Here is a 27,057-nt window from a genome sequence, read left to right on the forward strand (position 1 = left end):
TCAGGATGAATAATCCTACTCTACCTGATTGTGGTGAGAGTATTTAATGAGCCCTAAGGCATAAGGCTTTAAGCCTTATACCTGGAACAGTGGGTGCTCAATAATTTCCAGCCCCTGCCCCAGCAGGGCAAGGGGCGAAGTGGATGGCAGGCACTGCGGGAGGTACCCGCCCCAGACCCTTGTGGGGCCGGCGGCGGGGTTGGTGGGGGGGAAGCCTTTCCCACCAGCACTCAAGTCCCACGTCCAGCGCCCCCGCCTGCCACCCTTGGCATCCTGCCTCGCACCCGCCTCCCCGGCAGACCTCCGCCCCGTCCGTGGGGCTCGTCGCTTTGCTGGGCATTCGCGCCCCTGTGGACTTTGCGGGTCACCCTACATTTATTGGGCACTGTATGCCAGGCCCTGGGGACGCGGGGGAGAACGCCATGAAGACCCTCACCCCTCGGAGCCCCCGGAGGGAGGAGGGAAGCGTGGGGACGGCAACCCAAGCCAACCAGTGACTCCAAGGCCGGCCGCCTGCCGGGCTTCTGGCCGGACACTGGACTTCCCCTGGAAGTTGCTGCAGACGAAGACGGGAAGAAAACAATCGGCTCTGGCAGGAAACTCGGTGGATCCTCTAAGCCCAGCCCCGAGCGCCCAGGCCCTAAACCGAGGCCAAGTGCCCGCCCCGCAAAACAGCCACTCGCGCGTGGTCGCGAAGCCCCGCCCCGCCGCCCGGCCAATCGCTGCGCGGCGCTGGCCCCGCCCCGCCCCCCCTGCGCGGAGGATTCCGGCCGGCCGTGGCGGTGGCTGGTGGCTGGGACTTGGCTACCCGAGGTAAGGTCGCCGCCCAGGCACTCGGTCCTGCCGGCTCAGCTCACACGGACGCCTGCGGGAAGGTGTGCTGCGGCGGCAGGGGCCGAGTGGGACTGAGAGTGGGCCCGAGCACACCGACTGTGGGGCGCCGGGGCGGAGGGGGCCAGGAGGGGACAGGGCGCGCGGGGATCCGGACGAGGGGGTCCCGCGGCGAGCGGGGTTCGGGACACGGAGGGCTCCACGCGTCACATCCAGCACCCGGGGAGAGGGGTAGGTGGCGTGGGGTGCCTGCTCGGGCGGGGGTGCAGGTTGGGCCGGAAGGAGACGGGCACCCGCGCTGCTCAGCGCCGCCCGCAGGCCCAGGGTGACTCTTAGGTGAGGCCGAGCCAGAGTGCACTGACCTGTGGCCGTCGCGCCTCGGGGTCGAGTGCTGCCGCCCCGCCCTGGGTCTTGACAGTTCTTGGCGGTGACACCTGCTTAGAAGAACCTCCCCGCCCTCCGCGGACCTGGGTCCCGCCAAGGAATCCGATCTGAAGCTGTGAGGCCTGTCCCTCCGGGGAGGGCTGATATTTCTTTCCGGGACGTGCTCAGCGCCTCTGGGGCAGTCGGGTCAGAAACTTCGCGGAGTCGAGAACACTCTGCCATCTCCTCCCCTTCTCTGAGATGGGAAAGAGGTGCCAGGAAAACAATACAACTAAAACCAAAACGACATTCTCTGTATGCCGTGAAGCCTCAAAAAGATCCAGGAGGACAGTCAGCGACCTGGAGACCCTGGCTGCCACGTGAGGGCAGGGTTAATGTCCTCAGGCCTGTCTGAAAGATTTCCATTTCTGCCAAGAGAAGGGACTAAGTGTTGGATCCTCCCAGGTGCACCCTCACCCAGCCAATGACCTTGACCCCTCCCTGGACTTGAAGACAGGGGGCTGTGTGGGTCTCCTTTGCTGCAGGGGCCTCTGTGCCCTGCAGGGTGTATGGGCAGCTGCAATGAGGCAGCAAGTCTTGGGTTCAAATCCTGTCCCTCCCTGGCCAGCTGGGCAACTTGGCATCAGTTCCCCTCGCATGTGATTGTGGCAAGGACTAAGTGAAAGAACCTTAGGATGTGCCTGCCTGTAGTGGGCCCTCAATAAATGTGAACAAATGTGGGCTTTCTTTCCTTTTGGTTGGGCCACATCATCCCCTCATCCCTCCTACAAATCTGTGCCTTGAGGGCTGAGAGGCTGGAGTGCAGAAGAGTGCCTCACCCAACTCCCTCCTGGTACCTTCCTGGTGTCATGAGAAGGGAAGGAGGAAGGGGTCTGTTAACCTCCACAGAGTTGTTCTTTGCATGTTTCCTGAAGGCTCAGAGGACCCCGGCCTCACCTCCCTGATCCTCCTGACCTTATGTCACTAGCACTTGCCCCACCAGGAATGCAGTGCCTGGTGGTTGGCAAGGAAAGTTGTGCCATGTGAGGCTGTGAGGCTGAGGACTGTCTCCCATGTGACAAGGGTCTGGTGGCCTCAGCAGCACCTAGCTCTCTGCCCTGCAGTACTGTCTTCTAGAGGTCTCACACCCACCTGACACCCACCTGGTCCTCTCTCCTCTGCCTCCTTCCCTCCCCGACAACCCTCTGGGAACCCAATAGCACCTCAAGCTTCACTTATTCGAAACTGAGCTCTGGAGTTCCCTCTGCATCACTGTTCCTCCGTTGGCTTCTCTGGCCTGCTAAATGGCAGTTTCCATCCACCCAGTCCCCAAGGAGTCATCCTTGATTCTTCTCCCTCCCACACCTCCCACACCCTCAGAACACCGGCAATCTGACTGCCTCTTGCCATCTCTGTGGTCACCAGCCTGGCCGTACCAAGCATGTCTCCCTTGCTATGGCCTTCAGCTTGTCTCCCTGTTTTCATCCTGGCCCTTTCACAGTCCTCACAACCACCAGAGAGGGCTTTAATCTAAATCAGATCTTCTCCTTTGCCTGCTAGAACCTTCCCCTGGTTCCCAGTTTCACTCCAAATAAAACCCAAAGTCCTACGTGAGTGGTCCCTGCCAACCGCTTTGATCTTGGTCTCTGCCCCTCCCCCTAGCTTTCTAAACCTTGACCACACTGACCTGTTTTCTATTCTTCAAACATGCCAAGCTCGTTCCCATGTTAGGACTTGTGTATTGGCTGTGCCCTCTGCTGGAAACACCAATCTTCTCACAGCTGAGAAGGGCTCAGTTCCAGAGCCGCCAGTTCAGAAAGGCTTCCTTGACCACCCCAGTTTAGATAGCGTGCCCTGCTTTATTTTCTTCATAATCTTTGAGAACTATCTGGAATTCTTATTTAGGTATATGTTTACTAATCTGTTATTTGTCCCACCCCAATATAAATACAGAAATTGGATGATGGCGTAGACCTTGTCTCTTTTATTCCCTGCAGCACTCCCTGATGGGGGAGGCAAATAAACCAGCAAACACATCTGTAATTGCAAACTGTGGTAAGTGCTACATAAACAGCCGGCAGCAATTGCTCCTATTTGAGGCACTTTAAAAATTTTAAGTTTGTAAGGCCAAACTACTGTACTATCAAAATAAACTCTCTGAGCCACTTTAAGGGTGGAGAAAAGCCTGGGAGAGACTGTGAACTTGCCCCAGGACACACAGTGAGTTCAAGGCAGTGGAACTCGGTCTCCTACCATGAGAATGTGTATGGGCTGCAGTTGTGTTCTGCAAAGAACCTAATCCTGAAGACCTCAGTTCTTTGTACTTCCACTATCCGGCAAGCCCCTTAATTTCTTGGTACCTCATTTTCTTCATCTTTAAAGTAGGATGATCCTATTATTATTGCGCTGGGCTTCTTTTTTTAGTATACCCCAAAGAAGCAGCTCTTCTAGGTGGAGCCCTCTTCCTGTCAGCTTGAGGGCCCTAGAGCCAGGAGGGGAGCCGTGCACCCGCAGGCACAGAAGCAAGAGGACATACAGACCCTCCCCAACGCTGACCACCTGCAGGGCAGGAATGGGCCCTAAGTATTCTGGATCTGATTCTGTTTGGTCATTAATTCATTAAAAAAACATTTTTTTTTTCAGAGACAGGGTCTCACTATGTTGCCCTGGCTGGCCTTGAACTTTTGGGCTCAAGTGATTCTCCCATGTCAGCCTTTCAAGTAGCTGGTGGTTATCCATTCATTTTTTAGCAAATTCTTTGAGAGCCTCTGGGACCCAGGCAATAACAAAATAGGATATTTAAGGAAATTAAAGATGGAATAGGCTGGGCATAATGGCTCATGCCTGTAATCCTAGCACTTTTGGAGGCCAAGGCTGGAGGATCACTTAAGGCCAGGAGTTCGAGACCAGCCTGGGCAACAGTGAAACCCCATCTCTACAAAAAAGTAGAAAAATTAGACCAGTGTGGTGGTGCACACCTGTAGTCCCAGCTACTCTGGAGGCTGAGGCAGGAGGATCACTTGAGCCCAGGAGTTTGAGGTTGCTGTGAGCTATGATCATGCCACTGCACTGTAGCTCAAGCAAAAGAGCCAGGCCCTGTCTCAAAAAAAGAAAGAAAGAAAAAGATAAAATTTCAAAAAGCTGACCCCACTCAGCTGGCCACAGCTACCCAGAGCAGTGGCAGTGGGGCAGGGCAAAAAAAAAAAAAAAAAATTCAAAAAGTTGAGGAAAAATTGCCTTTTGTCCAGCCTCACACCCAGTGCTGTTGCCATGTGTGATCTGTTTTCTTCCAGTCTTGATTTCCCCTGTCTCGGTCCATCCACCCATCCCCGGGCCAGACCCTCTCTCTTCAGAATCTGAGCAGTGATGACGTTTGCTGAGGAAAAGACCTATGAATATATCTGCCATCATTACAGCAGTTTTTGCCGCATAGATATTCTGGAGATCCTGCCTCACCTGCCCTGCCTCACGGCAAGTGACCAGGTGAGCCAGGGAGGTGACGGCCAACATTGGACCGGGGCCAGGGCTGTGGAGTTCGAAGCTCAGCCCCATCCCAGTTCCTCACCCACACCAGAGCCAACTCCTTCCCTCTCCCTCGTCCTGTGTCTTCTTTTCCTCGATGCTTTGTCTAACTTTTAGATGAAGTGTGGTGCAGGTGGCTTTTCTGACTTCACCGAGCTCCCTCTTGTGTTGTTTTTGTGTAGTGCTCAAAAACATGGCGCTGGCTCTCTGAGATTGCCTGTCTCTGGTCCCCTTGCCCACTGTTCTGGCTGTTTTGGAAACTTCTCTTTCCTTCATCTCTCTTGTCCTTGTCCTGCTCAGTTGTGATTCTGTTCTCCTTGTTGTGAGGGCTCAGTGCTGAGAGTTCGCAGGAGCCAGATCACTGTAGCCCCAGCGGGACTTGCCGCAGGGACCCACCGGCTCGTGAAGCTGGGCCAGACCCCTCCCGGCTGTAGCTGCTGTTTGTCAGACTGGACCCCTGCGCTCCCAGTGGGTACCTGTTGGCTATTTGGAGGTTTCCTGACTTCAGGAGCTTTGTCCTGCTTCCTCCCACAGCGGACATTAGTACTCTGTCAGTGGCTGGTAGGGTGTGCCCCTCCCTCTTGTATTTTGAGGTTTGTGGGGACTTGTCACCTAGTTTTATAGTAAATATTTCCTGTGGGTTTTGCTTGCTGCTGTCTGGGATTGGTGTGGGAATTGGAGTATGTACGAACACTCTGCCCCTGCTGTCGTCTTCCCAGAACCCCCCTGGCATTCTCAGCCTCCTTGTTTCTTACTGTCGGCCCCTCTCCTTGCCTCTTTTGGCCCCTTTCATCTGATTTTTCCTATGTACCTCTTTCTTCTCTCCTAATCCAAACTTGTCTTTTTGGCTTGGGGGGGGCTGTGTAAACCCAAGGTTTTTGCATCAGATTAACTGGGTTTGTATCCCTGCCCCACTGCTGTAGGATCTTTGCAACAGTCTTTGCTTCTGCTAAACCTCAAGTTTCCTCATTAGTAAGGTAGGGATAATAATGGCATTAAGTAAGATGATTCGTGCAAAGCCCTTAACGGAGGGTCTGGGCATAGTGACAGCCTGTTTCCTGGCAGCTGCCGTTGTTGTTGCTGATGGGTGTTTCTCACTCCATACTTGGGCTCCAACCCTCGCCTTGTCCTGGGCTCCAGTCCAGCTTCACACAGCTGCCTGCCTCTTGTGGCTTTCTTGGTGCACCCCTGCTTCTGGTGGCTCCCTTCTGGGTGGGGAAAGGGCCGCGGCCACCTGGCTGGAGCAGGGCAGGGGCTCTGTGTCTTCCAGGATCGACTGCGGGCCCTCCACGGGCAACGGGGGAACCAGGACACCCTCTGGGAACTCTTCAACCGCCTCCAGCGGCGGACCCACTGGGTGGATTTCTTCATTGAAGCGCTGAGGGCCTGTGAGCTGGCTGGTCTCGCTGACGAAGTGGCCCGTGTCTACCAGAGCTACCTGCCTCGTGAGCTCCCGGCCCCCCTGCCTGCCTCCCCGGCCTCCACTCTCCCTCTCCCCCCACCCCTGTACCTCCTGCCTTTCTCTGTCACTCTGCTTCCCGTCGTCACCCTGGAGCAATGGACAAACCTGGGCGTAGATCCTGGCTGAGCCTCTCACCAGCTGTGTCCCTTTGGCCAAGTCCCTTAATTTCTTTGGGCCTCCGCCTTCTCCTCTGTAAAGCGGAGCTCACGGCAGCACTGACCACTTAGGGCTGCGGTAGACAGATACTGTGGGACGAGCCTGTTGAGTGCTGAGCTGGGCTCGGCACCTCTGAATGCTCAGCAAACGGGCCGGGTCGCCTCTAAGATCGGTGGCTGTAGCGTTTGCCTCCCACCCTTCCCCAACTCCTCTCCCCACCCTATTCATTCACCTCCCTCTCTGCACCTTCTCTTCCCCTCCCCTGGTTTCCCCAGAGCCTTCTAGTCCCCCACCCCAGCTGCCCAGTCACTCCCTGACCCCCTCTCAGTGTCCTTGCCAGAGGGGGTGTGGTAAGATCAGGTTCGAGGGGGAGACACATGAAGAGACGTCAAGGCAGCCTATTTCTACTTCAAAGTAGAGGTAATTCCTGAGACCCTGGTCAGATCTACAACTTTGGGACATCCCTGTTTGCCCTTCTTTCTTTTTTTCTTTCCTTTCCTCTCCCTCCTTCCCTCCCTCCCTTGCTTCCTCCCTCCTTTCTGTCCCTCCTTACATGTCTCTTCATTTGTGGAGATTAATAGTGACCCCCCTGAATACAGATGGCTGTGGTGGGGCCGGGGTGGGTGGTGGGGCAGAGGGGAGGTGCTGAGACAGTGTTAGGGCAGGGGCCAGTTGGCAGTGACAGCATGAAGAGGAGAAAGCCACTGGGGCCCAGGATGCCTGGGGACAGAGGAGGGGCGATGCTGACCCAGTCTGGGTGCTGAGAAGCTCCCCCGGCACCCCCAGCCCCCGTGCTGCCTCTCCTCATCATCCCCACCTCCCCTCTCCCTCCCACCCACACCCCTCCCAACGATGCTTGTGGCCCAGGACAGCTTTTGGAGCCATGGAGGTGGGGGTGGGCCCAAGAGCACCCAGCCTCTTCTGTCATGGGGAATACCCCTGATGACTTCTTGTTGTCACTGTACCTTTGTCCTCCAGGGACCTCGAGCCTCCCCCCACCCCCGCTGGAGCCCCTGTTGGTGCCTGCTGAGGTTCCAGAGCCTTCCGCACCTGTAGCGGCCCGCAGCCTCCCCTACAACGGCTACAGAGAGATGGAGCCCAGTTACCCCATGCCTGTCCAGGACACCGAGCCACCAGAGTCCCTGGGAGAGGTCTGTCTGTGCAGTCTACCTTGAGCCACCTGCTTTTGTATTCCTGTCTGCCTACTTCTGCTCAGAACCCTGGGGCTCCCTCAGTGGGGATCTACCCCAGACCAGCTTCTAGGCTGCTGACCAGGTCTTCAACCTGTGACAGCCCCAACTCCTGTCACCAACCAGCTGGGAGGCCACAGTCTTGAGGTCCTTGCAGTGGTCCAGGTGGGAGACGTTGAGTTGGGTGGGGGAACCTGGGGAGTGACCAGATGAGGGGAGCGAGGGAGCAAGAAGTCATGGGGCCAGGGGTGGGCGGTGGGGCTGTCCTTATTGCCAGTAAAGTCAAGTCTGGGAGGAAGATGACTGATTCTACTGACATGTGATGAGTGAGCAGTGGGGTCTCCAGAAGACACCACGCCGGGGACCTGAAGCCTGAGAAAAGGGCCTGTGCAGTGGCTGCAGAGAGGCACACCTTTTTCCACAGGGCCAGGCAGATGGACAGGGACTCCCCATTGGATGGTGTGTGTGTTCTGTGAGGTAGATGCGAGGTCTCTCGTGGACAGACGATTTGGCAGTTACTAGAACCGAGGCAAGGGCTCCCTTGGTTCCTGTGCTCCGTGATGTGTGCTGACTCCTATAGGAGATACCCCAAGAGCATAAGCCCTCTGCCAGCTCTTGGGAGAAGCAACTGCCTTATTCATATTTTCCCTCTTGCAGAATTCAAAGCAAGCCCCACAGACTCCCAGCTCTGGAGCCATCCCGAGGAGGCCGGGTGGCCCCCTGGAGCCGTCCTCTGACCTGGCAGCCCTCAGCCCTGGCATCTCTAGTGGGCATCACAGGCAGAACACAGAACTGGGCAGTACCCACACAGCAGGTACGCATGGGACCTGCAGTCATAGGGCTTCTCCGACCTCCCAGGTGAGGGTGAGCATTAGAGTTGCCCCTCTGGCTTCCTTGGGCAGGAGGCAAGGTGGGAATGAAGGGAGTTCACCCCAGGGAGCGAAACTAATTCCTTAGAGTGTGTCAGTCAGTTGGCATTTGCTATGTAACAAACAGTCCAAAACAATTTTTTTTTAGTAGCTTAAAATACAACCACTTACTTAGCACATGATTCTGTAGGTCAGCCATTTGGGCTGACCAAGCTGCATAGTTCTTGTAATCTTGGCAGAATTTCCTCTTACATACTTTTCAGAATATACTCACCAGTACATAAGCTCTGCTTCTGGCTGTTGGCTGGGCACGTTGGTTCTCTCCCACGTTGTCACTCATCCTCCAGCACATAAACCTGTCTCATGGCAGCTGGGCAGAGTTCTAGGGGTGGGGAGAGGGGCTGAAAACTGGCACCAGGCCCCCCTACTGCATTCTGTGGGCCAAAGCAAGTTATAAGGCCAGTCCAGATCCAAGGAGTGGGGAAACAGACCCTATCCCTAGATAGGGGGATTGACAAAGTCACATTGTAGAGGGTATGGGCACAGGTGGGCAAGAGAATTGGGGCCATTTCTGCATTTTGCCAAAGGAACTCTGCAGGGATCAGCCAGGGCCTAGAGGACAGTGGAGGAGGGGCAGTGCAGGGCTGGGTTGGCTATTGGCAGGGGAGCCCTTAGGCACTATCCTACCTCAAAGGGGCTCCAGTTCCCAATGAATCACTAAAACTTCTCAGTCCCCAGAGGAATAAGGGCTTCGCCAATCAGGCGCCTGGGCCCACTCCAGACCTCAGTGCCCCTAACCTCCCAGGCTGGCGTGTCTCCCTGCTGCTCCCCAAACTATTTTCCACGTGACACTGGTGCCTGGCCAGCCCTCAGTGCCCCAGGCCACAAGGCACATGAGCAGTGAAAGGCTGGGAGAAGGCATCTTAGTGTTTCTGTCTCCCCCAAACTTCCCCAAGCACCGGTTTGTACTTTGCAGTGTCACCTTGTCATGGAACACCATTGAGGAGTTGCTGCTGTGGACCATAGAGGCAAAGGGCACTTAGATTTCAGGACGTTGGTGCACACAGGTCCTGTCGGATTCTGTGGTGTTAGACTTGGGGGTGTTCATCAGCAGCCCCCGACCTCTGTCAGCCGTGGGGGCCTGGCATGTGCGGCCTGAGTCCCATGGAGAATCCTGATGCAGCCACCTTTATGGGCTGTCACCAGCTGCTGCCTCCCGCTCCCCCAGGTCAGGCCTCCTGCCAGGGGTATGTTTGTTCCTGCCCCCTCTCTCCCAGGCCTCTGGAGACTGGCCGGGCCTTAGGTGTCACCTAGCTCGTGTGAGCTGTTCTGCAGGAGCCACTCTGCTGCCTCTCGCCCTGAGCCAGGAATGCTCCTGCTGGGGGTGGGGGCAGCAATGAGGGGGCGTCCGGGAGTCCTCCAGGCTAAGGGGAAGGTAGACAAGGCAGACTCAGGAGGAAAGGGGGGTGTCCCAGAAGGGAGAAGGCAAAGCAGAGAGGATATTCAGTAATGACCTTCAAACTCCTCGGTGCTGTTGGAGGGAGGGAGCATTTCAGTCTGTGACAGGACAGACTTGGGGCTGCGGGTCGAGGACTGAGGGCAGCTGTTGAGCCTTCAGGCCTGGGAGCAGTGACCAAAAGGACTGCAGTCTCTTCCAAGGACAGGAGATTCGGAGGCCCAGATGCAGTGTGACCTGGGGCAGGGGGACCCTTCTCCAGCCCTCAGGGTAATGGGCCTTTGGATTTGTGCTTCCACTTGTGTTTCGACTCCCACAGGTGCAGTCTCCAGCCTCACGCCATCCCGTGGGCCTGTGTCTCCAACTGAGTCCTTCCAGCCCCTGGCCCGTTCCACCGCCAGGGCAAGCCGCTTGCCCGGGCCCGCAGCGCCAGCTCCGTCTACAGGCCGTTCGTCCTCCTTCTCCTCCCCCCTGTCGTCCACCGGCTTGGCTTCCACAGGGGGTGCTGGTGACCAGGCTGAGCCTACTGTCTGCTGCAGTGGAGCAGAGGCACCAGCCACCTCTGTGACTACTGGCACAGTGGCCTCCAAAGTGCCTGCCACCATGATGCCTGTGAACACGGTGCCCTCCAAGTTGCCCACCAACCGGAAGCCCTTGGGTCCAGCGCCTTCTAATGTGCTCACGGGTCTAACACCGTCCAAATTGCCCATCAACCCAACACGCGCTGGCACGGTGCCATCCAAAGTGCCCTCTAGCTCCACGCCCACCAGGGTGCCTGCCAGCACAGTCCCCAGCAGCAGGAACAGCAGAGCTGAGGTGAGTCCTTGCCCTCCTGGCCCTGTCCCTGGACCCTTCCCAGTCTCCATTCTGTCTCCAGCCTGGCCTGTCCACGGCCTGTCCCTGAGGGTGTAGGGACAGCTGAGAGCCAGCCTTATCCAGACTCCATACCATGTCCTCCATGAGGAGCATTCATAGAGCTCCCAAATGTGGACGCCTCTGGAGGGGCAGGCATGGGGGCCACCTGCCTCCCCCACCGGTGACATGCATTAGCTCATTTGGAGCTGGCGGCTCCCAGTTGAGCACGTAGCAATGCCATTTTGCACAGGAGGAAGCAGTGAGGGGCAGAGCATGTGACCCATCTGCCTCGTACCTTGCTGCTGACCACCAGGATGCCTGGCCTGCCCCGTCACGACCAGGCTGTATGGACCATAGTCCCAGCCCAGCCAGCTGGGAGCAGCCACTCTGACCCAGCAGCTCCCCGTTTTCCCTCCTCCAAGCCCTCACACTTAACCCCACGCCCATGGGGCCCCTCGGGTGCGTGGCCAGGCCTCTGCCCTGTGGCTGCTCCAGGGCTCTCAGGCCCAGGCAGAATGTTGATGCAGGATGGGGTCACACCCCTCCAGGGGCTTCTGGGTGGGGGTGTGCTCACAGGCAGGCCAGGGAATATGGAGAGGGCTGCCCTGGAGGAGGCCACCATTGGTGCCACTGCAGGGCCTTGGTCCCCTCCTCCCCCAGTGTCCCAAGAGAAGGTGGCCTCCGGGGCGTGATGGGCTGGGTGGGATTGGAGGGTTGGGGTTCTAACACATCCTCTGGCCTGGGAAAGGGGCCACCCAACTTGGCTTGTCTTCCTTGAACCCCAGCCCCTTCCAGAGCTCTCCTTTCTTTCCCAGGAGACCCCAGCGGCTGCAACACCCACCGGCGCCACTAGAGGCAGCTCTGACAGCGGGAGCCCGGGGCCGGAGCTGAGCAAGCCCGGCGTGCTGGTGTCCCGGGTGGACAGCCAGTTCTCGGGCTGCTCTGAAGACCTTGCCATCAGTGCCAGCAACTCCCTGGGTGCTGAGGCCATCCACGGCCCAGAGGAGAATGAGTATGAGTCCGTCGGCACCTTTGAGATCCACGAGGCCGAGCAGGGCCCCGGCGCCGACCTCCTGGAGAGCAACCCCAGGCCAAAGGCAGAACCGCAGCTCCAGGAGGAGGAGATGGCCTGGAGTATCTGGGACGAGCCCTGGGCTCCATGGCTCCGGGCAGCCGCTGCTGGGGCACTCGTGATCACACTCCTGGCCGTGTTGTACCAGCGGCGCCTGCGCCAGTGAAGCCCTCGGCCTTCCCCACCACACATCTGGTCCGTTCCCCAAGGTACACCCCAGCCTCTCTCAGATTGGAGCTATCTGGCTGCCCTTGTCCCTTTCTTGGGGTTGGCAGGGGCTGGGTCAGAGGGGAGCTAAGGGACCGCAGCCTGGCTGGTGGCCATACCATGGCCAGACTGAGTCCTGGGGGCGGCATTTCCATCCCTGCTCTTGCCCTCTGTGGGTCCCATACCATTTGGCTTTCTGGGCTCTGCGCTGCCCCAGCACTCCAGACCTTGGCCACCTGGCAATCCAGGTTGTTGCCTGTGCCTTCTGGAGGAGGTACCTCTGTCCAGGCCACATCCCTGTTGGATGAGGAGGTGCCACTGGAGTGCACATGGGGGTTAGTAACGCCCCTTATACTGCACAGGTCCCCGGAGGCCCGAGGGCAGTTGTGCAGGGTGGGGGACCCCACGAAACCTGCTTCCACCCTCAGCACACAGCCTGAGGCCATTGCACTGGGGCCAGCAAGAGCAGCAGGGTGGCCAGCCTCCAGGGACCCAATTGCTTTGGGTTCCTGCCCTCTGGTCCCCCTCCCCTGCCAGGCAACTCCAGGGAGATCTGAAAGTTTCTGTGGACTCCAGGGAAGCTAGAGGCACCTGCCAGGCCCGAGGAAGACCCTGGAGCCCCTCTCGTCTCCTCATCCCACCTCCTCTTTCTCTCCCACCTGGTCTCTGTTCTCTTCAGCTCTCTACAAGGGCTGGGGAGGGCACACCTGGTGGGCAGAGCTCAGGCTGAGATTTGGATCTTAGCTCCACCTCTTCCTGGGCCGTGTGGCCTTGGTGGTGGGCACACTTCTCTGGTCTTGTTTCCCCGCATGGACAACGAGTATCTGGCTCATCCTTCACTGGGTTCTTCTGAGACTGGAGCCTATAGGTGTTTGCCGAGTGCCTGGTCCAGAGGGGGTGACCACTAACTGCTCCTCTTGCCTCTCCCCTGCCCACCCTGGTAGAACTAGGGGCATGAGAGGCAGAGTGCATGGTGGGCCTGCACCCCGCTCTGCCTCTCACCAGCTCTGTGATCTTGGACAAGGGATTAACTGCTCTGTGCCTCACTTTCCTCATCTGTAAAATGGGGATGAATATATATATGTGTGTGTGGGTGTATCTCACTAGTGTTTTGAGGATTAAATGAGTTTATCTTTGTAAATCTTAGGGTGATTGCTAACTAAGGGTTAGATACATGTTGTTATTATCACTAATTTTTTTTTTTTTTTTGAGATAGTGTCTCGCTTTGTTGCCCAGGCTAGATAGAGTGAGTGCCATGGCGTCAGCCTAGCTCACAGCAACCTCAAACTCTTGGGCTCAAGTGATCCTCCTGCCTCAGCCTCCTGAGTAGCTGGGACTACAGGCATGTGCCACCATGCCCAGCTAATATTTTCTATATATTTTTAGTTGTCCAGCTGATTTCTTTCTATTTTTAGTAAAGACGGGGTCTCGCTCTTGCTCAGGCTGGTCTTGAACTCCTGACCTCTAGCAATCCTGCCTCGGCCTCCCAGAGTGCTAGGATTATAGGCGTGAGCCACCGCGCCTGGCCTATTATCACTATTAAATGGGGAGGGACTGGAGCAGTTGGCTACACCTTTAGAGGCAGACCCAGACCCTCCTGCCTCACCCCTCTTTATATTTGCCCCTTATGTTACCCTGTGCGTTGGGAAATTGTTGCGGAGGGAGGCATGTCTGCTGGGGCAGCTGTGCAGGATAGGGGCTAGGGCATTCTCCACACCCCCACCCCAAGCTTGCCTACTGGCGGGGAGACAAGCTGTGTTTACACCAGAAACACATTGGGGTGGAGAGGGGGTATCCTTTGGGGCTCTTTCCAGGCAGCCACTGCTGGGCAAGGGGTAGGCACTGGCGCTTCAGGAGGCATTTCTGTTTGGGGCTCTGCAAGGGACAATAACTGGAGCCCTTGGAGGCATCAGGGGTGGGACTTGCTGTGGCCCAGTCTCAAGCTGCCGGCCTCCAGGGTTTTACACCCTGCTTTGGCTGCTGCAGCCTTACCTCTGCACTGCCCTGGGAACTTAAGTGACCTAATGACCTCTACCTCTGAACTGCTCTTCAACCATGCTCCAAATCCAGCACCATGTACCCTGAAACCTAGGGTGGTTCCTATGCAGGCTCCCCATCCACCTTCCATTGTTTTTTTTTTTTTTTTTTTGAGACAGAGTCTTGCTCTCTCACCCCAGGTAGAGTGCAGTGGCATCATCGTAGTTTACTGCAACTTCAAACTCTTGGGCTCAAGTGATCCTCCTGCCTCAGCCTCCCAAGCAGCTGGGACTACGGGCTTGTGCCACGATGCCCAGATAATTTTTCTCTTTTTAGTAGAGATGGGGTTTTGCTCTTGCTCAGGCTGGTCTCGAACTCCTGAGCTCAAGCGATCCTCCTGCCTTGGCCTCCCAGAGTGCTAGGATTACAGGTATGAGCCACTGTGCCCAGCCGCCTTGCTGTTAACCAGCCCTCTGTCCCCCCACCCCCAGCCGGGTGCCCATGCAGGGGAGATCAGTGAGCAAGTCATGCACAGGTACTAGTTTTACTGTGTTCCCATCCCAGGGGAGCTGGAAAAAAAATCTCAAGAAGGCAATGTGTAGCCCCAAGGAGTATTGCCCAAATGGTGGAATTTCGAGCCCAGTCACCAGCCATTGTGAGAGACACCTTGGGTAAAGTATGTAGGAAGTGTCCAGGGGCCTTCCCAGCAATTTTCAGATGATGCTGCCAGGTGCCCCAACTTGGTCTGCACAGACCAGCAACCCCATTGCAGCTGTTATCAACCCGAAGGTCTCCCCAGTGTTGATTTCAAGCAAGTTGGGAATTGGCCAAAATATTGGCCAGCGCCAGATCTCCGGAGTCCTGTGTTGGAATGTGGCTTTCAGCTGCAGTAGGGTGCATGTAGGAAGGAGAGCCAGGCGGTCACCCTCACAGCCATGTGGAGGTCAGAGCCCAAGGAGGGAAGGGAGGACCTCCACCTCCGATGGGGGACCTGGCCACACTTGGGGACTTGATAAAGCACACTTCACCTTGGGGTGAAGGCTGGGTGGGGCCAGAGGGACCGGTACCCTCCTTAGCGCGTGGGGGCAGACCCACCTGCAGAGACAGTATCTGCACATAGCCCCTCTCCACCTTCTTTCTACTGCTGCATCAGGGGATGGATGCTCTTTATGCCTGTGAGCCAAAGCAGATGGGGTGTCTGGAGCCAGGGACCCCATTTACGGTGAGATTTTCACACCAATACATCCCTGCCCAGTATTCCAAGATCTGCCACCTGCTATAATAGTATAATAACGCCCAATATATAATTAATATAGTCTCAGGGGTGTCATAACAATATGATTATAATCATCGCATGTGTGTCCAGGCTTGATGTGTGTCCAGGCCCTGAGGTAGGGTGAGTTGGGGCCCAGAACACAAGCCTAAAAAGCCAGGCCTTGGGAAGCCAGTTTGGTTTAGCAGACACTGTTTATTTTATTTTATTTGATACAGGGTTTCAGTCTGTCTCTCAGGTTAGAGTGCAGTGGCGTCATCATAGCTCACTGTAGCCTCAGACTCCTGGGTTCAAGTGATCCTCCTGCCTCAGCCTGCCAAGTAGCTAGGACTACAGGCATGTGCTACCACACCCAGCTAATTTTTCTATTTTTTGTAGAGATGAGGTCTCACTCTGGCTCAGGCTGGTCTTGAACGCCTGGCCTCAAGCGATCCTCCTGCCTCAGCCTCCCAAAATGTTAGGACTACAGGTGTGAGTCACTGTGCCCAGCCACAGATATTGTTTATTAAAGGAGTTCCTCTGCCAGGTTTAAGGCCTTAGATTAATAAGACGCTATGCATGCCTTCTAGTGGTTGGGGACATTCACATGTGTGGTGCAAATAGGCTTTCATGTCTTTCTTTCATGTAATTATATAACAGATATTTGTTTTGTACCTGCTGTGTGCAGAGCATTGGGATAGGCCTTGGTGACACAGAACAATAAAGCAAAGACCCCGTCGTATGAGTACCCTCCTCCCACCCACTGTCTCCAGTTCAAGAGTGAGTGGTCTAATGGAGTGTTCCTGGAGTAGGGGGGGGGAGGGGGAGAGCATGGGGAGGGGACAAGGATTGTTCTGATTGGTTCTGTACTGTTAATAATAACTAAATGCAGGAAGGGTCAATAACACTTAGAGCCTATAGGGAATAAGTCTGACAAGATCAAATGTTGACAAAAAATATGAAGCTCGTAAGTTTTGGAGGGAATGTACGTTGGTGCTAGGGTCTGAATATATGTGTCACCCCAAAGTTCATATATTGAAACGTAACCTCCAAGGTGACGGTATTAAGAGGTGGGGCCTTGGGGAAGTGATTAGGCCATGAGAGCTCCGCCCTCATGGGTGGGATTAGTGCCCTATAAAGACACTCCAGGGAGCCCTTCTGTCCCGTCTACCGTGTGAAGATGAAGTGGGAAGTATCACGTCTCTGAAGCTGAGAGCAAGCCCTCACTGCACACTAAATCTGCTGGCGCTTTGATCTTGGGCTTGCCAGCTTCCAGAACTGTGAGGAATAAATTTTTGTTGTGTATAAAGTATGCACCCTAAGGTATTTTGTCATAGCAGCCCAAATGGACTAAGATAGCTGACCCTGTTGGAAATGCAGTATCTACCAAAGTGAACACGTGCATAACCCGTGACCCAGCAGTTCTGCTCCTGGGTGTGCACACCACAGCAACAAGAGCTTATGTCCACCAAGACACGGGCAAGAATGTTTGTGACCACCACACTGTTCACAGTCGCCCCAAACTGGAAATAACCCAAATGTCTATCCACAGTAGAGTGGATATATGAGTTGTGGCGAAGTCACACAGTAGAATATTAGCATACAGCAATGAATATGAATGAAAATATTGCTACACATAAAAACCTGGATAAATCTCACAGACGTGGTCTTGAACCAAAGAGGTCAGTACACACAAGAGTACCCACTGTATTGAGAAATAAGCACAACTGGGCTGGGTGTGATGGCTCATGCTGGTAATCCTAGCACTCTGAGAGGCCCAGGCAGGAGGACCACTTGAGGCCAGGAGTTTGAGAAATAAGCACAACTGATCTATGGTATTAGAAGTCAGGAGAATGGTTAACTTTGGGAGAGAGAGAGCTGGGAAGGGTCATTCTGGGGTGCTGGCTACCTCCTGATCTGGGCGTTGGTTTCATGAGGATGTTCAGTTTGTGTCTAGACGCCCTGTTGGAGATATGGAAATAAACGAAAACCACCCAGATGAGAACAGAGAAGCCATTTAGTCAGAGCTCGTGGAGTCAGCCACCATCACTTGCATGTGGCAGGTGTCTGGGAAACTTTACAGTGGGGAAAAAAAAAAGGGAAAGATTCAGGTGTGCTGTGATTGGAGGTTGTTGGCATGACACCCAGGGGGGCTGATGCGTAGAGGGGCATCCTATGGGATTGGTTGGGGAACACATTTGGCTTTCTCTGGTCGGTCCTGAGTTGGAAGAGGGGAAGTGGTGGGGTATTGGAAGACGCTGACAGTCACTGACCAAGTTCTGACTGTTCTGGGCTGATTGCTGCACAGGTTATTGTTTGGTTTCCTTGGCATCTCAGGCTGGTGACTGCAAGGGCTTTGGGTCAGAGTTCTGTTGTCATATGTGGCCTAGCCATTGTCCGTTGGTGTGTTCAGTCTCAGAAGGAAGGGTATGGGCTCTGAGTAGGGCTGCAGGGCTTTGCTCCAAGTCATTGCTTAGCTCCTCCTCCCACTAAGCTTCTTTTTTTCTTTAAGTCCTGGCTTAAAGCCCAGATCCTACAGAAAACCTTGAATAGACCCCTCTCTTTATGAGGCTTCCTTAATTCCAATGGCTTACTTCAAACTCTGCTTTTATGTGTAAATTCTGACCTCCTTGCCTACATTTTCAAAACCTGCACTGAATATCTTCTACTTCCTCAGTGCTATTTTTAAAAATAACAAAAACCACAGCTTTTTATTGAAGTATAATATAAATACTGTAAAATACTCGGAGACACAAGGGAGAGAAGTGTGGAAGAGGGCAGAGAAAATGGAGGGTAGGCAAAGTGAAGAACCCGTTGGGTTCTGGTCCCGTGTCCACAGCCAACTCCTGGTGTCTCTCACCCTCCAGGACCCACACTGTGAGGTTGGACCAGGTGATGTCAAATCCTTCCTCCTCCATCATCCTTGGGTGTCCTTGGCGTGGGCAGGCTGCACCAGCTTCCTCCACCTCCGTCCCCTCCCCCTCCATCCCCAGGTGCCATGGCCAGCATCTGAATCACTGATTTCCTAGCAATCACATGCTATCTTCTATTTAATCAATTTGCTTGTATTTAACATAAGAAGAAAGAAAGAAAAACGCTTTCATCATCACATACAGCTGGAAATCGGTTTCTTGCCTATCTAAGGAACTGGGGAAGAGAGAAACCATGGTAATTGTTCAAAGATTTACTTAAATTTTTTTTCCTACTTGCTGTCACGATGATGTCATTAGAATTGTGAGCCCATGGACACCCGTGTGCAGTAATTCTGCTATTAGTACTTCTAGAACCACAATTATGAGCTCCTACAATGGCCAGATGCCTGCTCTTAGGCTACTACAGTGAAGGTAAACAGAACCTTCAGGCTGGGGGCTTGTCCAGGACCTCTCCCCCTCTTCCCTCCTGCTCTCTGTTTGGGGTGGGGTGTGTCTACTTAAAGACAAGCTCCCAGTGTCACCTCCGGAACTGTCTCAGTGGATTCCTTTCTTACCACCCGGTCCAGGGGGCTCAATCTCCCCCTGAATTTTCACGTTCCTTGTAATCTAGTCTTTTTATTAACAACTTTTTAAATTACACAGGTAATGCACGAATACATGTAAAAAATTAAAATTCCAAACTATACAGAGTTAGATAGGCCAGAGTTTCCCACATACTTCAGGATCTCAAAACTCATATACACAAGATCTTCTGGGGATCTTGTTAAAATTCAGGTTCTGACTCACTGGGTCTGTGGTGGGGCCTGAGACACTGCGTTTCTAAGGAGCTCTGTTTGAGTTAAAGAGCAAAGATTGAAAATGCCCTTCACTCCCTTACAGTCCTGTTTTCTTTCTGATGGAATGGACATCATTCCCTGCCTTTCTCTGTGTGCTTCTGTGCCATTTTATGGCCCTAATCTATTTTCACCCTTGGCTCAAGGCGGGGGACTCCCTCTGAGGGTCCCGCTCACAGCAGTGGGGTGCAAGGCCACCAGCCTCCTCTGTACTGGCCTATAGTGCCCCACAAAGCATTATTGCCAACTGACCTCAGCAGTCGGCCTCATCATGCATCAATTAATCAGCACTCTCCCTAGAGTCACCTAACAAACACAACCCATATGGAGGTGTATCCGTTAACTATTGTTGTATGAGAAATATTATGCCAAAACTTAATAGCTTAAAACACTGCACTTAGTCTCTCACAGTTTCTGTGGGTTAAGATTCCAGGTGCAGGTTAGCTGGGTCCTTTGGTCCAGGGTCTCTCACAAGGCTGCAAGTAAGGTGTTGGCCAGGGCTGTGGTCATCTCAAGGCTCAACCTGGGGAGGATTCACTTCCAGGCCCACTCACTGGTTGTTGCAGGATTTAGTTTCTCACTGAATATTTGCACTGAAGGTCTCAGTTCTTTGTTGGCTGTTGGCTACAGGTTGCTCTCAGTTCCTTGCCACGTGGGCTTCTCCATAGGGCAGCACACACACAGTGGCTTGCTTGATTAGAGCAGGCAAGCAAAAGCACTAGAAAGAGAGAGAGTGTGAGAGCAAAGCAGAAGTCACAGTCTTTTGTAACTTAATCTTGGAAGTGACATACTATGACTTTTGTAAATTGAACTCAAGGGGCAGTTTACCAGGAAGTGGGAACCTTTGGAAGCATCATTTTAGAAGCTGTCTACTCCAGTAAGGGAATTTGACTCTGTCCTGCAAAATGACCTGTGCTTTTATTCTTTGACCCAGCAATCCCACTTCTAGTAGTCTAAGCCAAAGATACATTGGCAAAAATAAACAAAGATGTCCATACAAGGCTAGTCATTATAGCACACTTTGTAAGTAGCAAAAGCCTGGAAATCACTCAGGTGTCCATCAACAAGACACTGGCTGAATGAACCATTGTATATCCACACTGGGGGGCTACGCAGTTAGAAGAAACAGAAATGGGACTGTCAACACACTGCTATGGAGAGGACGCCACGATGTTTTTGCTAAGAGGTGGAAAAATATATATAGTGTAGAATCTTTTAAGAAAGAAAAAATAAATCTTGTGTTTGCGTTGGGGCTCAGAGTCCTGTGTGACTCTCCTGGGAGGGGACTCTTGGAAGCTCAGGCCTGGTTTCCTCTGGCCTTTGCCCATGTACCTTTTCCCTTTGCTGATTTTGCTTTGTATCCTTTCCCTGTAATAAATCTTAGCCATGAGTACGACTGAAAAAAAAAAAAGTTGAGACTGGAATCTCTTTATTTTATGTAAGGGTAACCAAAAACTAATTTTAAAAAAGATTCCTTATAGAGATGGGGAGGGAGGGTGCAGAGTGGATGGTTCAAGGATGAAAGCTAGACGTCTCTGAACGTGACTTGTTTTGTAGATTCGACACTGGAATCATGCTACTATTTTATGTAATTATATAAGAAAATTAAATTTGACTATTTTAAATCCCTGAAAATGGAATCAAAATGGAAAACAAACAAGGACTCAATTGTGTATTGAGTCAATGGCTGACCTTCCTAAAGAGGAATTATTTCAAATGACTTTAAAACACAACAGTTTTGGTTTTTCATCCCTAGTACAATATATCCTAAGGATAAAAAGGACTGCAAAGAAATCTTAAACAATATTCAGTAAACACATTGTTAATAATAATATTGATATATTTGTTCTCAGGCTATTTTCTATCTAATGATAAGGCAAATATTAATATATAGCTAATGTTATAACTTGGATTTTCAGGGTAATACAAAAATATAGAAATTAAGTAAAAACTCTGTAACCCTAAAAATGAATGTAAAATATTTGTATAAATTCATAATATATTTTTCTTTGTAAAAAGATGTCTTTTCTAGCTCAATCCACCAAAAGGGATTAGAAACAATAAACGACCCAGTAGCAATGAGCACTCCTGGTGTCCAAATTGTGGCCTTTTAATAGCATTTCCTACTGACAGGAACCATTACTCCTTGGAGAAGTGGGTGAGTCAAGATCTGGACAGGAAATTGGAAGAGTTGAGGCTGGAATCTCTGTAATACCAGAAAACAAGGAAACTGTTGAAGACTACTGGAGTCTTGGTTAAATGACTCAGGCATCAATCTGAAGAGCTGCTGTTGGCAAAATGTGGGACGATTTGAACATCAAAAAGGTTAGGAACTTCAATGGATTGAAATTCATCAAATATGTTTTTAAAACCCATGAGTTCAGTGGTGGACGTGGAGGTGCACACCATACTCCCTGCTACTCGGGAGGCTGAGGAAGAAGGATTGCTTGATGCCAGGAGTTCGAGGCTATAGTGTACCACAATTACACGTATGAATAGCTGCTGCACTCTGTTATGGTCTGAGATGTGAGCAATGACCACCTAAAGACTGAATTGAGCCAAATGAGGAGTATTCATTAGCTGGCCAGCAACTACTCTCTGTACCGCCAAAGGCAGTGGCACAGAGAGCAGCCTTGAGCCTTTGAAGCAGAAAGCTTTTATCGTGGGTGAAAAATCACTGGGGCAGAGCAAGCATGATTACAGGGGCAAAAAGCAGCATTACATCACTCTCATGTCCTGGTGCAACAGGATGTGGGCAGTTTAGGGCTTGGTCACACAGAACATGGGTGCTGCATTCCCACACTTGGGGCACTGTCTTTAGCAAGCAGTTTTACAGAAGCGAGATAGCAGGTTAATGATTTTTCGGCACGAAACTCACACTGTGACATTACAGAAATAGCTTTGTCAATGTTAAAATTTCAGCCTTTAACATTATACGGCCAAAAGTTATAACAGTCAGTAGTCTTGAAGCTTTTGGCCCTTAACACACTCCAGCCTGGGCATCATAGCAAGACCCTGTCTAAAAAGAAAATAAACAAACAATTGGTTGTTTACCTCTAGAGGATGCTAGGGAATCAGCTTATTCTGAAAACTGGTCCATAAAGGGAAGGAATCAATCCTGCATTTTTTATACAAGTTGTACTTTAAGATACCAAAGAGTTGAGGAAGGAAATTTCTTCTTTATAGAAGTATTCCCGTTAATTAAGTATAGAAGAAATAATTGGATTAGAAAATCACAGGTTTGCAGTCCCTAATGAAATAATGGCTCTAAGCAGTATCACCAATGGCTGCTAAAACCAGTAGGTGAAAAGCTGATAGGCCGGGCGCGGTGGCTCATGCCTGTAATCCCAGCACTATGGGAGGCCGAGGCGGGCGGATCGTTTGAGCTCAGGAGTTCGAGACCAGTCTGAGCAAGAGCAAGACCCCGTCTTTACTAAAAATAGAAAGAAATGATTTGGACAGCTAAAAATATATATAGAAAGAATTAGCCGGGCATGGTGCCTCATTCCTATAGTCCCAGCTACTCAGGAGGCTGAGGCAGGAGGATTGCTTGAGCCCAGGAGTTTGAGGTTGCTGTGAGCTAGGCAGACGCCACGGCACTCACTCTAGCCCAGGCAACAGAGTGAGACTCTGTCTCAAAAAAAAAAAAAAAAAAAAAAGCTGATAGGGAATTTTCTAATGGACAGATCAGTCTGACAACCCCTGAAACAACTCACCAATCTTAAATCTCAAAATGAGATGATAAAGCAAATAAGTAGTTAATGTTATGAACTTGGATTTTCCTGTTACTTTGATGAGATGAATAAGAAACACCACCTATGAACAATTCTTTTAAATAAATTGCAAGGAAAAATAAATGGAGGGGAAACCTATAGACTATAAAAGATTTAAGAGATAAAGCAAACAATTGTAATGTGTTGACCTTGTTTGGAAACTGAGCAAAACAGTTGTTAAAAAAAAGACTGACAGTCAGGGAAATTTCAACACTGGTATTTGATGATATTAGAGAATTATTACTTTTTTAGGTGTTATTACAATGGTTCTGTGGGAGTGTTAAAAAAAATACAGTCCTCATCTTTTAGAGGTATGTACTAAAGTATTTATGGATGAAGTGATGTATCTGGGATTTACTTCAAAAGAATCCACTAGGGCAGGGAAGGGGTTGGGGCTAAAGATGAAACAAGAAAGACCACAAGGGAGTTGATTATTGTTTAAGTTGGGTCATCAGAATGTGAGCGTTCATGATACTCTACTTTTGTACATTTTTGAAGTTTTCCATAATAAAAGGTTAAGAAGCCCACATTTTTCTTTTGTGTCCTGATAACATGAGACTTTCCTAAGAGCCTTGGTGAAACCACAGAGCCATGGCACCCACATCATTTCTCTGAGCTAACAGCTACTGACTGCATCTGCAAAGGAGTAATGATACCTGGGGTTTGTTAAGCACTTACTATGTGCCAGACACAATGCTAACTGCTCTACATATATTGTCTGATTTAATTTTTCCCCAGAGTCCATTTTTCTAGTTTCTGACTTATCTATTAAAATAGACTATGCATATATATATTTTTTATTTATATTTGTTTTTTTCTTTTCTTTTCTTTCTTTCTTTTTTTTTTTTTGAGACAGAATCTCACTCTGTTGCCCAGGCTACAGTGCCATGGTGTCAACCTAGCTCACAGCAACCTCAAACTCCTGGGTTCAAGCAATCCTTCTGCCTCAGCCTCCAGAGTAGCTGGGACTACAGGCATGCGCCACCATGCCCAGCTAATTTTTTCTCTATATATTTTTAGTTGTCCAGCTAATTTCTATTTTTTTAGTAGAGACAGGGTCTCACTCTTGCTCAGGCTGGTCTTGAACTTCTGACCTCTAGCGATCCTCCCGCCTCAGCCTCCCAGAGTGCTAGGATTACAGGTGTGAGCCACAGCACCCAACCTATTTAGGGTTTTTTTTTTTAAGTTAAAATATTGTGGGAATCACTCCATAGTAGATAAAGATATTCCACACTCCTTTTGATGGCTATGTCGTATTCCATTGTGTGGACCTGTCATAGTTTATTCAATTGAGGTTCAGCCAGATTAAGCAGTTTGCTCAAAGTCAATCAGCTGGTGCAGCCAGGATTGGGATACAGCTAGTACCTGTATTCTAAACTAGTGCTTCCTAAACTTTAATGTATGTATGAATCACCTGGGGCCTGAGTCTGCATTTCTTACAAACTACTGATTACGCCAAAGCAAGGCTGGCATGGAACATAGGATCTAAACCTTGACTGCACATTGGAATCACCTGGGGAATATTAGCAATGACTGATACCTAGGTCTCTCCCCTCCCGCCCCCCACCCCCGGCCCCAGAGATTGCAGCTTCCAACTTCATTTGTCCGGCATGTAGCCTGGCACTCTCTTTCTCTCTGTCCTTCTCTCTCTCCGCGTGCGCGCGCGTGTGTGTGTGTGTGTGTGTGTGTGTGTGTGCATTTTTTTCCCCCAAAGCTCCCCAGGTAATTACCATGTACAGCCTGAGCTGAGAACTACTGTTCCAGAAGCTTCCTTATTCTGAGGAAGTCTTCCATCATTGCTAACCTGTTCCTTATCAAGCTAGCGCCTGGGCAAGAGTAGATTGACATCAGGTGACTTCCAATTTAGAGCAGCCTGATGCCGTATTACAGCCCTGCTCCGGGGACTTTATCTGGACTGCTTTTGCATCTGAGGGCCCACAGCGTGGAAGCCACATGTCTGCTGGGCTGGAGGAGAGTACACACAGTTTCTTCTCTCAAGGTGTTGACAATCCACCTGTTTTTCTCCTTGAGGTAAGCCTCAGAAATAGTAAGAAGAACAGAGAGGGTTGAGGTTTATGGGCCCAAAGCACCATACCCCTTTCTAGTTCTCTGAGACACAGACAGCAATCAAAATACCATCTTTTTAAACCTTTGAAGCTGGTTAGAGAGTATGATTTTAGGTCTATGGTTAAGTGCTCAAGTCTTGAATTTGAATTTGACAATCTTGCCCACCTGTTCACAAGTGGTTCTGGAATCTTCAGGCCTACCCTCCATCTCCCCAGGAACAGCCCTTTTGCCAGGTGGCAGCTAGCAGACCAGCAGACACACACCTCACAGGCTCCTGACACCCACAGAGGAGGGAGTTGGGGCCCAGCCAAGCTTGCCCAGTTCTTTCTTTCAAATTTACCAATCAGATAATGCACTCCTCATCCTATGGGGAGTGAAAGATCCTCACCTGTACCACATGGGCAACTGCCTTCTCTGGGCACACTTAGGGCCAGCCCCAGTGCCATGGGAAAGCTGTGCATGTGACAGGAGCTCAGTGGGTCTTTGGGTCTGTCAGTCAATTTGTTAGCTTCCCAGAACCCCAGGGGCTACAATCTTTGCAGTGTCCAGGAGACTTAGGTCACCATGAATACCTAATCCTTCAGTATCCACAGACATTTTGGAAGAGATTTCTACAAATTATTAGGTTCCGTGGGGTTTATGGTTAAGGCCTCATTCATTTGGAGCCCTTTGATTTCAGATTCAAGATATTTCAGGCAGGCCAATTTGATTTTTCTTCTATTCAAACACTTGATCAAAAATATTCATTAGGGAGCACTGTGCTAGGCCTTCTGGGCACAGTGACAAACCAGTGACACAGGTTCCTTGTCTCATGGAATTGCAATCTAGTGGAGAGATGGGTGTAAAATGAGAAAAATAGGTGTACAACAAAAATGGTTTTTATTTTATTATTTTTTTCAGAAACAGGGCCTCACTCTGTGTCTTCTGGGGAGAAGCTGCCTCTAATCCCTCTCTCCAACTAATGGAGATCTCGGGCTTTTTAAGGAGGGGCTGTATGCCCAGATGCAGGTGGAGGGGAATGGTGAGTCCTGGAGTCAGGAAGTCTGCCCTGAGGCCTTCAGAATCTCAACTCCTCTGTCTTGCAGAAAATCCATCATTTCTGGGAAACAACTCAAAAGGTCAAGTCATTAGTTAAGGGAGAGGATTATAAAAAACATATAGGGGTCCTTAAAATTTGTTCATGGAGCTGGTTAGAAGACTTAAGCATGGAAAGGGCCAAAGGAGTGAAAGGTGACCACGGGTGGGCTGGGGTGGGGAAGGAGTTCTCCAGGGGGAAGAGTACCTGAGGCAAGGAAGAGCCAAGGAAAACTGCTTTTGCTGTGATAACTAATTGAATGAAGATTGATTGGGAGATGTTTGGCTTAACTTAACAAAATACCTTTGAAGATTTGAGTAGCACCCCACTACCCTGTGAACATTAATGATTAATAAGGAAGCATCCTCATTTTTTCATTGGTACAGGTCCCATAATGACCTCTTGATGACACTTTATAAGGTATTCATTTAAGTCAAAGTATGAAGGTACTTGAGAGTAATACAAACAATATTTCATTGGAAGGACTAATTTCACACTGCCGTTAATGTAGATTGGTGTTCTCTTTCACTGAAGGTGACCAGGAGTAGAGACCCTGAGAGGGGAGTGCAATACAGCAATCTCTGCGGTAGCTCCATCTGCCAAAGTAACAGACAATTCTCTTTCATTTGAATGTCCTTAAGAAATGAGCTCTGAGGTCATATGGTAGGAAAGTTACAATTCAGGGTATTGGATCATGGGGAGGACAGGGTAAGTGACCTTAATAATGCAGTCTTGGTCTCCATCACAATTGTTTTGATTAAGACTTTTGGTTCCAAGTAACAAGACAATGTAAACTAGATTAAGAAAAGTCAGGGGGAGACTTAAGAAATTTATTATTTTTTATTTTTTTCGTTTTTTGAGACAGAGTCTTGCTCTGTTGCCTGGGCTAGAGTGAGTGCCGTGGCGTCAGCCTAGCTCACAACAACCTCAAACTCCTGGGCTTAAGCAATCCTCTTGCCTCAGCCTCCCGAGTAGCTGGGACTACAGGCATGCGCCACCATGCCCGGCTAATTTTTTTTCTATATATATTTTTAATTGGCCAGATAATTTCTTTCTATTTTCAGTAGAGACGGGGTCTCACTCTTGCTCAGGCTGGTCTCGAACTCCTGACCCGGAGCGATTCACCTGCCTCGGCCTCCCAGAGTGCTAGGATTACAGACGTGA

At 51.1% G+C, this 27,057-nt stretch overlaps 1 protein-coding gene across 6 annotated transcripts; it reads left to right on the forward strand.

Annotated features, from left to right (window-relative positions):
* The first annotated feature begins 766 nt into the window (after nucleotides 1-766).
* MAVS (mitochondrial antiviral signaling protein) lies at nucleotides 767-26,990 on the forward strand. Of its 6 annotated transcripts, XR_006729544.1 has the most exons (9): nucleotides 776-3,249; nucleotides 4,488-4,677; nucleotides 5,987-6,161; nucleotides 7,313-7,485; nucleotides 8,182-8,338; nucleotides 10,169-10,665; nucleotides 11,520-11,985; nucleotides 21,112-21,303; nucleotides 26,958-26,990. XR_006729544.1 is itself a non-coding variant. In XM_045529027.1 (8 exons), the coding sequence occupies exons 3-8, from the start codon at nucleotides 4,561-4,563 to the stop codon at nucleotides 11,940-11,942; spliced, it is 1,542 nt and encodes a 513-aa protein (XP_045384983.1). In that variant the 5' UTR covers nucleotides 767-813; nucleotides 3,192-3,249; nucleotides 4,488-4,560; the 3' UTR covers nucleotides 11,943-13,233. The 6 variants fall into 6 exon arrangements, 5 of the variants coding, with proteins under 5 accessions (XP_045384983.1, XP_045384984.1, XP_045384982.1 ...); XM_045529027.1 differs by lacking the exons at nucleotides 21,112-21,303; nucleotides 26,958-26,990 and having other exon boundaries at nucleotides 767-813; nucleotides 3,192-3,249; nucleotides 11,520-13,233; XM_045529026.1 differs by lacking the exon at nucleotides 26,958-26,990 and having other exon boundaries at nucleotides 21,112-22,364.
* The last annotated feature ends 67 nt before the right edge of the window (nucleotides 26,991-27,057 follow it).

The sequence above is a fragment of the Lemur catta genome, chromosome 17 (assembly GCF_020740605.2).
Source record: "Lemur catta isolate mLemCat1 chromosome 17, mLemCat1.pri, whole genome shotgun sequence".
NCBI lineage: Eukaryota > Metazoa > Chordata > Mammalia > Primates > Lemuridae > Lemur > Lemur catta.